The sequence below is a fragment of the Oryzias latipes genome, chromosome 3, assembly GCF_002234675.1.
Source record: "Oryzias latipes chromosome 3, ASM223467v1".
NCBI lineage: Eukaryota > Metazoa > Chordata > Actinopteri > Beloniformes > Adrianichthyidae > Oryzias > Oryzias latipes.
This window is the reverse complement of record NC_019861.2, coordinates 21,758,790-21,770,378: the sequence shown is the minus strand read 5'-3', so window position 1 is coordinate 21,770,378 and position 11,589 is coordinate 21,758,790. Positions and strand designations below refer to the sequence as shown.

The following is an 11,589-nucleotide window of genomic DNA, read 5'->3' as shown; positions in this document are numbered from 1 at the left end:
CTGCTTGTGTGTAAATGTATTTTCTTATGGTGACAGAATGAGAAAACTATTTTCCAGCTCAAAGGAGTAAAGGAGTGTCCGTCTGAGTCTGAAAGTCGGCTTTTTCTTCCTCCACAGACGGGTAGGTGGTGGCGCTCGCTGCACAGGCTTCTCTGAAATGTGTTTGTTAATGATGCAGCTCTTGAATTTATTTTCCTATCACCTTTTTGCAAAGGTGAGAGGATAAGGACACAATGTCGTGAACAAAAGAACAGCTTTCATTTCTGGGTTGTTATGTATTACGACATAATAAAAATGTTCAGATATCTGCGTTTCATGGCTTAGGCTAAAAACCTTGTAAAAATTCAGATAAATGGCAGCACATGGCAAATTACAGTGCTATTATAAAAAATAGTTACAAATGAAAGCAGATGATTATATTCTAGCTGCTTAAAAGGAATTAAGAGTAAATGAAACATCAAGATTTAGCAGTTTGAATACATTTGACAAACTAATCGCCGGTGAGGATGAGCTCTTCCATAAAACATTTTCTGGCACTTTCCAGGTGCAGTTTTCTATTAACACACCAGCCCAGATTATGCTAATTCCAGGCCTGCAGCGGAATTATTTTTAGGTTTCCTGAAATTTCTTATCATCCAACGTGTTGATTTACTTTTTCCACCCAAAGTCACATCTTGGGTTTTGTCTGTTGGCCTCAAAATAAAACTTTTGAACCTTAAAGTGCCTTTACAATCATCTTTGAAGCTCTTGTCAAAGCATTCCCAGTGGTCTTTTAATTATTATGGCATTTTTAGCCAAAATAAAAAATCTTGTTGTTTTCTAGGACATAGTTTCTGCAGAGCTGCAGGAGTTCATCAGAAATTTGCCTCTGGGTAGTGGGTGGGGCTGTTGCCTTGGAGCAACCCCACCCTCCTTTCTGTTGTTGAGAGCTATCGGTTTAAGCGTTTTTCTCCCACTAGCTTGCAACCCTTCACACCCCAAAGCTAGCATTCCTGATGCAACAGAAATGGAGAGCAATATTGGAGCTATCCAGTCGCACAGTTTTAAGACAGATACCTGCTCAGACGAGGAAAACAAAGATGTACATGGATCAAATTGTCTACAAGTACAAGTACAAGGTGCTTGTGGCCTGCCCATCATATTTTCTACGTAGCGAACACACTCTTTTCATACCGCATTTCTTGTCCGTCCTGATTCACAATGATTTGAATAAAAAAAGAAAACTCAGAAATTCATTGTAATTTTTATTTTTTAACTTGTCCTGTCCACCAGCTGAGCAGACGGATGGAAGCTGAAGGCCTCTTGTGTTGGACATATTTTACTGTTACAATAAGGAGATCTTCTGAAACAAGGTGTGTATTTGTATAAACCCCTTTTGTAATTTAGGCTAAACTTAATTTATACTGATTACATTTGTTTCTTTTTTGGAATGGACGGAAAAGATCCCATTTTAATCTTAATTTTCTTTTTAAATGTCCTCCATTATCAGAAAACTGCCACAAGAACATAATTAAAACACCTACAACACAGGTTTTCTTAGTGTCTCTACACATTGGTGTCAACCAATCAGAGACTCCACTGATTGAAAGTCCCTCAGACCTCATCACTGTTTACAGTAATATTTTCTCCTCTTCCACTGACAACTTAGCTCCCAGAAAAACCTTAACAGAATCCATTATTGCTGTAGTGGACCGCAGAATTTCACAAAGTGGAGCGTCAGCTTGAAAGACAACAGCTTTTGAATTTATCCTCCAAGCTTATATAGACTCTCTTAAGCCAATCCATTAAATATTCTGCAGCTCTACAAACTCTAAATCTCTGTTTTCTAGCATAAACAAACTCCTGAAACCCAGAGACATCTCCACACCCTACAGAATCTTGCTAAGATCCTGAGAATTTAGCAAATCTCCAAAGCTCCGCTTTCTGTCTTAAACTGTAGGTCAGCTCATAGGCCGTCTGAAGCATTCAATCAAGAAACAGCTCCTCAAAGCAACACACATGATCTCTCTCTTTTCTCAGACTATCTCATCTTATATTCTCATCTTCCTGAATCTGGCAGCATTTGACATCATCAGTCACTCCATGCTTGTTTTCCCGCCTCAAATCCTCACCCTTAATCTTTGCATTTCTGTGGATTAAAATCTTCAAGTAACACATCAATCAAATAACCCAAATAGCTTTTTTCATCATTAATGCCTTGCCAAACTCCTCCTATTCCTCTTGATTTCGTTATTGCATTAGTGTTCTCCGTGCTGCACCTTCCAAGTTCTTAAATAACTTGTTCAGGTGCAAGTGGGGGGGACCTGAAACAGAACATCAATGGGGGGACCTGTGTGGAGTTTGCATGTTCTCCCCGTGCATGAGTGGGTTTTCTCTGGGGCCTCTGGCTTCCTCCCACTGTCCAAAAACTTGCTTCATAGGTTAATTGGTCACTCCAAATTGTCCATAGGTGTGAATGTGAGTATGCATGGGTGTGTGATATGTGTGACCCTGCAACAGACTGGCGAATATGCTTTCTGAAATAAATTCATGCCAAAAACAATGTTTATGAAGACATTTGACCAGGCTTTCCATAATTTGTTTTGGTCAGCATGATGGCTGTCTTCTTCATTTCTAACACATAACATATGTCCCTGCAAAGATAACTGCATCATCAGTGGATAGATTGTGTCCACCTGCAAAGAGGACACTCACACAGGAAATTCTCATTCATAAATGACAGGCTTTTGGGATGTTATGGTGCAACTTGGATGTCCTAAGATGGTTGATGTAAATGTTTTGTAATGCAGTCTTCCTTTTAAGCAGCCGAAAATCCCAAAGTCTAACTCTAAAGGCAGCCTAAACATGTGTCTGATGCAGTAAGAGGATAATATAAAAGGTTTAAAGAGGCAAGAGGGAAATTAATGGCAACAAAAGAATGGAATCAAATAAAAGAAATTATATCCAAAATTCTTTTGAAGAAAAAGTTTCTTCTGAAACTTTACCATGATTTAAAAAAAATAAAACATCCAATCAAAACAAATGCAAGTCGTAAAACTTTATTGCTGTCATTCGAGCTATACATTTTTACTGTATGTCTCCCCATCTTTTCAGTTTGAAAGTAAGGGTTTAAGTTTCATCTAGTCTGGAGGGATGAATTTACAGGGTTTTACTTGAACTCTTGGTTGCAGCATAATAAGGGAAATAAAGCTCAAGGTAAAGAAATACTTGTAAAATTACTGTTATGTCCTTTTATCTTCAAGGGCACACTTCAGCTCAAGAGTATACTTTGTTGTGTTACACAAAAGGGTCAAATGTCCTAAAAATCTGAACGGTTTAAAGATATTTAAGGTTATTCATGTCATATGTTAAAAATGAAGGAAAAAATTGTAAGAAAATCCACATATTCTCCAGTTTTCTCATGGATTAATTTATCCTACTACATAAATGCGTTCAGCCTCATTTTTCCTCAAACCATACTGTGTAGAAAGCAGTTAAAAACTAGTTTGTAGCACTGCTTCAGATTTGCAACATCTGACATGCTGCACAAACAGCAGTGTGTGGACACAGCAGGTCATGCATTATCGATGCTTGCATGCAGTCCAGACCTTTTCTAAAGTTGTTCTGGAAAAGACTGAATCGAAGATCAGTCAGGAAATCGACAAAAGTTAACTTGACAATTGAAAGTAAAGATTTCAGTTATATCATTGACATTACAGTATATAAATGAACAGATCTGTATTACCGGCATTTTGTTTTGCTCAAATGTTTAAATAGGTAAAGGCTCTGAAGTTTTGTTTCCTTCATAAGATGACTCTTTATCATTACATGGTTATAAACAAGCAGTTTGATTATTTTCTTAAGAAACAAAGCTGACGATCACAATCTATTTTGGGGTAAAATTATCCCACAGTTGTCACTTCTGTGATGAAAACAAAGTCCAGATTCTGTTAAAAAAAACATTTCTTTTTCAGCACATTGGGTTATAACTAAGGTAGTGAAGCAGCTTTTTTTATGATGTTAGGTCTAAAAACAAGCAGAAATATGAATCACAGTTAAGGTATAAAATGTTGCATTTTAATATTACAAATGGAAGATATTATCATATTGATTTGCTGCACACAAATAATTCTTTACCTGAACTTTATGCCATCGCATCTCTGAGTATAGACCAGGGATTTAATACCTGCTGTCATCGTTTCAGTAGACAATGACAGATGCATGATGGGAGCAGGTCATAACCTTAATGCAGAGAAATTGAGGGCAGGCACATGCATGGGCACAAGAAGCACATACATGCAGCACCGCATCTGCAGCAAATTCCTGTCCTTATTTAGAGACAAAAAGTCGCCATATATTCAACACTTATCTGTGTAGAAAAAAAAATCTAATTTTCATTCACTGAAAGCACAAAAGGCCCAGAGATTTCAATCAGTGTGACAGGCACACGTGACTAACATTCAATTTCACTCCCGCATCCTGCTGGGGCTCTTATCAGAAACAATTAAACCTATAAAGGGACGTCATCACAAATTATCAAATTAATTAGTTTGCACTCCAAGAAGCCAGAATTACACGAAGGCAGCTTTGCAGACAGAGAAATAATGAGGCCTGGAAATTATTTTTCAGAGGCTGTGATAGTGTAAAGCAGAAAATAATGGATCATTTCAGCCTTCGCAGTGTTGGAAGCTAAGTCCACCATGCCAGCTGGGTTTGTTTTTGAGTCTTCAGTATGTGCAGTGCAGAAGGCAGTGTAACTATGGCAGTATGAAGTAGTCAACTAATGAATCCTTTTGTTAACAACAAAGCACTCCATCCATGCAAGACAGATTCACAACTCGTGACAGCAGACTGAGAGATTTTAGATTTGCTGGAAATCTATTTGAATCCATGAAAGTTTATAATAAATTCTAAGAGATCCCTTGTTTGCAAATGATAAAGATTGGTGTAATCCTGCACATGGAATGTTGGCATGGTTTGAAAAACTGTGCAGCAGCGCCATCTTGTTGGGGTTGCTGTAAAATCATCAACATGTGCCGCTGAAGGGGTTTGCCTTCATCAGTAAATCAACTAAAACAAGAGAAACAGTTAAAAAATTAAAAGAAGAGAAAAAGGTAGGGAAGCTAGAAGAGTAAAAAGGGGGAAAGACAGCAACTTCACAAAAAATGTAAAAATGCGGCTCCGAGGGATGTTAAGCACTAAAAAGACCAAACCTGGAAATGCATTGGAAACAGATGCTTGTTATATTTGAGTGTAAGTTTAGAAAATGATCACCTTTACTTTATTGAAGGGTAAATAGAATGTAGTTAGTTTAGTAAAGGACATGAAATTATACTTTTCTTCTGAAAAAGCTTTACAGTTCATAAGGACACAGACTGAGGTGAAAACACACCATGAAGCCATGAGAACACTGGCCCACATTTGCTTTTGAGAAGTTTGTGAGTATTGCTATGAAATCTATGCATTTCAAAAATACTAAACCTATTTGGAAATAACTTTAAGTGTCTTGTTTGTCACATACACTAACACACATGAACTCTGCTCATGCAGCAGTGCAAACAATGGCACAAGCAGAGGCTGAAGGACCATGGTGCATTCAGTGGAGCTCAGGGATTTGTAAAGGTTTCCATAGAGATGGAGGCTGGCACAAAATATAATGAACAACATGTGGCTGCATCTTATGGGCTGAACAAAAAAATAGTTTTCTTTAAAAAACAAAATGAGCAAAATGAACTAATAAAATAAAAGGATAATAGATTGGTTTGTATTAAGTTCCTTTGGGAGACAGGGAACTATAATTAATTTGTAATTGTAGCTTGAAGTACTTTGCACAATATTTTTTGATGACTAAAAACTAAAAATTAGTTTCTCAAGCCTAAAACGAATAATACTTGAGTCCTTTTTACCTTTTTTAGAAAGTAAAAAAAATCTGAATATCTGTTTACCTTTTATTTACAATACATCTTTAACACAGAAATATCATGTAACAGTTCAAATGTTGTGTGACTTGTTTTTTTAATCGGCTAAAGTTTAACAAAAAGGCAAAATGGAGACACAACGTCATTCAACTGCTGCTGCAGTTAAAAGCATTCAGAATTTGTGGATGATTTCCATCACAGCAATCGTGGTGCTCTGTCCAAAGATAAAGACACCAACTACGATGGTCATGACTCCCCAAACTGTTAAACTCCTCCTACAATGAGATAGAAACAAAAATTAATGAGAACAGCAAGAAGGTTAATTAAAAAAATAACTGTGTTTTGGGGTTGCTGTTGCACCTAAAACCAATTTTTCTGTTGAACATTTTCAACAGAAAAACTCCCAATGAATGAAATGTTTGAATTATATCAAATCTTTTTGTGTCAGTTTGAACTTTGTTACGATAAGCTGTCATATTCTCTGTGAGTTCAGTCTGTTCCTTATTTACATTTATGAAAATTATTTAAAGCAAAGCTTAGTCTGCAAACTCTGTTTAGTCTCATGGTTTGTCTTTGGATTTTAAATAGAAGCACTCACCTAACTCTTAAAGAGACATCTTCCGTTTGCATTGTAAAGATTAAGCAAAGGCCTGTAAAACACAAAAACACAACAAACTGATGCCCTTGCACATATTGCGGACTTTAAACAGAAATCATTAAAACTAAAATTTAAATTTTTTTAAACAATTTTTACAACTGATTATTTTTTTTACAATGTTTGGTTTTAAAGTTATAAATATTTTGTTTCTGAATTCTTTTTAAATTGTCTTAAAGGAATAACAGAATTTCTGATTGTTCAACTAGGGTCGTTTTAAACCAATGTGTGGATGTAATCTAATTTCAAAAATGGCTTTTTCAGATATTTAAATCTAGTAAATGTCAACTCAGATCAGTTCAAACAGGGACAGAGTTAAGTTTGCTCATACCAGGAAAGATAAAAATGAAGAAGGCGCTGATTCCTCCAATGACGCTGATGACGTCAGCCATGTCAGGGACAAACATGGCAATGAGCAGAGTGGATGTGATCCAGGCCACAGTCAGAACAACTCTGCAGCGACTCTCAAAGGAGTGTGTGACAAGCCCTCTTCTACTTCTCTGAGCTCGCAACATCAGGTTAAGGATCACAGATCTGCTCCCACAGAGCCACAAGATGTCACTCACAAGACACACAAGGATCACACAGACAAATGAAGCACACATACCTCCCAAGAAGAAGGATGATGGGATAGATGGTGACTATTGATATTCCAAAAAGAAGTCTGGAAATGATCATCACCACATCGTTGCCTTGATATGACATCAGAATGTCAGAAGCGACTGCTTGCCCAAATGTCATGTAGCCGTAAACACCTGTCAATAGGAAAAATCGATCCATTCAGCAGCCATCAGACCAACACATCACTCAGCAGATCTTTATTTCTTTTTAGACCTTTACCTGTGAGAGTGTAGATGAGCAGACAGAAGAGCATGGAGAGCACAGAAATAACCACCCAGTGACAGAGCTTCTGGTTTTCCATGCTGCTATAGATTGCTATACACGCTTCGTGACACTGTAAGAACACACAGCATTAGAACCATCTATTTACAGAATAATTTTATGAAGCATATTAAACACATTTTGAATTTTTTTACTTGTTTTAGTATAGACAAATAACTTTTACATAAGTACTCTTAAAGAATTCTTGCGTGTCAGCTTAACACAACCAATTTTTCAGTTTGAGTATCTTCAATCCTGCTTTGTTGACATGATAAGTTGAGTTGTTTTGCTTGGATCAGTTTGTGAAACAGTCCCCAATTCAAGGCAGAAAAACTGTCACCAGAGTGTATTTTACTACTGAAAAATCTCCTTTTGGTTTGTGTGTAATAACACACGACACAAAGAGGAATTTTGTTTTGACTTTCCTTTATTGGAATATAACCATTGAGTACTCCTGATAAAAAAAAAACTTCAGGCAAAAAGAAAACATGTTAAAGTGTTGATCAGCATTGGTATTTTTGTGTTTTTTAGTCTCTGACGGCCCCAGCTCCCCCCAAGTTGTAAAAGTAATACATGTGGGGTTTTTTTCCTAAGAAAACCTATTTTTTGTGTTTTTTTTTCAAAACAAAATGGCAGTTTATGAGACTGGAAGGTAAAAGGGGATTACAGTCATTTTTCTTTAGTAAATCTAAACCATCTATTAAGGGGATAACTAATTCCATTGTTATTTGCAAAAACCAGCTGCTATAAAATAGTGCTGGTAGTATTTATCCTTTGTAACTTAGGTTCTGAATTAACCAGCCTAGAAATGTAACATGTTTCGCTTTCAGTGAAGCCGGAATTGATCTTACCTGGAAACCAAAGCAAATAGTTGGCACAACACTGAACATGGATGCCCATGAACTCACACTGCAAGACACACACATGCATTTTAAGCGGTGAGCCTGATGCAACAAAAGCACACAAACATCCATCTGAGCCCAAGAGTAACTCACCCCTGGATGTGTTCTGGAGTTATTATAGCTGCATGAGTGTCCATCAAGTAATACTTGACAATAACTGCCACACACAGATAGGTCGCAGCCAGGGTCCCCAATACACTGTGAGATTGAGAGAAACACTTCAGATTATCACAGTAAGCTGTCAGCAGAGGGACGGAGCCCAGAAAAAGCTGTCACCTTGTGTATTTCTGAATGCCAATTTCTTTAGGAATGGACAATGGCAAGATGATGAGTAGGCACATGATGAAAAGGGCGAAACGCTGGTCAGTGTACCAGTGATGAGGTACTTCAGACTCACTCAACCCAGTCACCGTCTCATATAAAGAAACACACACTGAAATGTAAAGACAAGCAACAAGAGAAATCAGTTGATAAACAGAAACACAAAGCAGCAGCCACCAAATCTCGTCTCAAGGCTAATTGCTGGAAAAGATTACAGGGAGGATGGGAAGTTTAACCTTAAAACAGAGCAAATCTAAGAAAGAAAGTTTGTGTTTTGTGTCGTTCAATTGTATAGACATAAGTGTTGTTTGGCAGGTTGCTTGGCAGCTTTTACAAAAGTATGACAGTGTAACAGGTTTGGTAGCCATTAGTTTAGTTCTCTGTTTGGTTTCATTTATGTTTTCTTTAGTTACGACGAGAGCATGTTCTGTTTTGTGCTTTTCTGGTGTTTGCAGATGATTAACAAATATATAACTGTTTTTATATTTACTAAAGTGTATTTTGATTTTTTTATTGAACTCTTTTAAATATTAAAAATGACTAAATACATTTAATATTTTGCATTACTTAACGATTTTAATCAATGGATTACGCAACACACGAGTAAAATGCTAGAATACGTATCCTCGTGGGATTCCGTAGCTCGTACCACATAAGTATGCTTTAAAACAATTACTCAATGTGGTTGCGTGCAACCGCTTGACGCAAGGTTTTTAAGTAAATCCTACATATTAAGAGTCGGAATTACAAACAGAGGAACTACAACCATAGCTATAGGTCCTGAGTTTGTCCTCTTTTAAGGGTCTCCTTTCTCTCTCATTTTTTATTCATATCTAAGTTTAGTTTAAGTTTTGTGACAGAATAAAATGATGAATATTTTTTTGTTTGTCCTGTCCAGCAGCTAAACAAACAGGTGAGAGCTCAAGGCCTCTTGCGTTGGTCAGATATTACTCATACAACAGGGAATGTGTGGCTTCAGACACACGAGGTGTACATTTACGTAAAAAAAAAATCATATTTAAAGCTACCTTGTTTTTTATCAAGATTAGTGGGTATTTCTTTTCAGACTAAACAGAGTAAAGAGGTGGGGTGGGGTGGGTAAGGTAGCGGGAATGGATATAAATGAATAAAATGGGGGTTAAAAACAAATGATGTAGATAATAAAGGAAGATTTCTGTCCTGTTTGTGCAAAGGTGACCAAGTCTGTGCTTAGGTGGTTGTGTGTTTGCTAGTTTGGTTAATAATGTCACAGAATGTAGAAGGCTTTTTGGCAGTAAAGCGCTATACAAGTGTACGCTACAATATTTAAGGTAAAACAAAAGCACACCAGGGCCTGTACAAGGGTCCATCACCGCCCAGGACTCTTGGGCATCCCTGAACACACACAACAACCAAGGCCGCCCAGATACGGCCACATAATAATCCAGGCAACCACCTACCCAACTCAAAGTACTCACACTTCTCCAGCTGGTCCTGCACCACCACAAGAAAGGCAACACTTATCATGAAGAGGTTGAAGCAGAAACAGACTTCACAGAGCTGCCCCACGGCTCGTCCGCACACCTCCCTCACAACATCCTGATACGTCTTTTGTCTGCTGACAGACGATGCGTAGCCAAGGATGACCAGACCACTGATGAGGAACACTAGAGACACCTGGAGAGGAGTGTGAAGATGGCACTAATTCCATCACAGATTACAGTGACACTGACACAAACCAGAGGGAGCCAATGCAAGCAAAAGGCTCTGTTCTGTTCATTCCTTATAACAGAAAACAGTAAGTTTGCCTCAGTTTTTTACAATATTAGGAAGTTATAACTCAGCTATTAACATTTTAAGTTCATATAATAAAAAAGTTACTTAATTGTTTGCCAAAACCATTATGACAGTGAGTTTATAGTTAGTTAGTTTGTATGACTGCTGGATCAGGTTGAATTGGCAGATTTCCCCTTTGGTGCTCTTTTTGTCATTCTGTGAAGTGCTCGTTTTGGGTAATAATACCACCCCCCAAAAAAGCTAATGTAACTGCATTACCTTTCCAGGTGGTTTGGTTCACTTCAGTGTGAAAACAAATTGAGATGTGAAATGTCTGGGCCTTTCTGCAGGACTATTCTAATGGGACCGTCCCCTCAGGTTTCATGTGAGATGACTTTCATTTTGCATACTGTGGGTTCACACAGCAATCAGACCAAACCACCTGGAAAAAACAATAACACTATTTTTTTACCCAAACGTTCAGGGGAGCTTTTACACCTACCAAACTGAACAAGATCATACTATGCCAGAGTTTGAGGAAATGCACCATGGTGCTGACCAAACAGGCTCTAAGACCTTCACTTCCGTCACCTCCTTCTTGATTCTTGGAAATCCTGTTATCTACCCATGAAACTCGGTGACACTCCCTTTTAGCGTCTAGATGTCAGCCAGTGACGATTTGAGCCCTAACCTAACCCAAACTAAACGCTTCATTAGAGCTCACCTGTGAAAAAATGTGACCCCCCCCCCCTTCTCACTACAGAAAGACAGTGAGTGGTCTTTGTAGTGTGTATGCATGATGCACAGCAACACCTGAACACATGTTTCTGAGAATTGTCCGTCCAGAACATCTGATGCTTCATCTTTTATGAAGAACTCACCAGCTCCACACTGATGGCCGTGGTCACCCCCCCTGCCTTCTCAAAGGCCCAGGGAAAGTTGAGAAGTCCGGCTCCCAGTGCAGACTTCAGCATGATGAACACAGCTCCGTACGAACCGAGCCGTGGAGGATCTGCGTGGGATGCAGAGCGGGCCAGCAGGCTGATGCTCTCCCGGGCTAGTTCCTCCATGACTCTGGGACTGCTCCTGCTGCAGGGCCCACAGATGCTGAGATCAAAGGCAGGGTTTGCAAAGAGTTGACAAGAGACCTACCCTTGTAAACGTGGAGAAGCGCAGA

The 11,589-nt window shown here is 38.3% G+C and overlaps 1 protein-coding gene across 1 annotated transcript; it reads right to left on the bottom strand.

Moving 5' to 3' along the window:
- Positions 1–5,913: 5,913 nt before the first annotated feature.
- LOC101167354 (putative sodium-coupled neutral amino acid transporter 8) lies at positions 5,914–11,589 on the bottom strand. Its single transcript, XM_004067198.4, has 10 exons — positions 11,294–11,589; positions 10,115–10,313; positions 8,613–8,769; positions 8,430–8,534; positions 8,286–8,343; positions 7,393–7,507; positions 7,160–7,307; positions 6,884–7,086; positions 6,496–6,547; positions 5,914–6,172 (listed from the first exon to the last, which is right to left on the bottom strand). The coding sequence occupies exons 1-10, from the start codon at positions 11,480–11,482 to the stop codon at positions 6,070–6,072; spliced, it is 1,329 nt and encodes a 442-aa protein (XP_004067246.1). The 5' UTR covers positions 11,483–11,589; the 3' UTR covers positions 5,914–6,069.

Bases quoted from the DNA above. Each gene is read 5' to 3' on its own strand.
- LOC101167354 (XM_004067198.4), bottom strand. From the start codon at position 11,482: ATGGAGGAACTAGCCCGGGAGAGCATCAGCCTGCTGGCCCGCTCTGCA. The intron at 8,770-10,114 runs GTGAGTACTTTG...TTTACATTTCAG, and splicing joins GCAGGACCAGCTGGAGAAGT to TGTGTGTTTCTTTATATGAG. The intron at 8,344-8,429 runs GTGAGTTACTCT...TGTGTCTTGCAG, and splicing joins ACTCCAGAACACATCCAGGG to TGTGAGTTCATGGGCATCCA.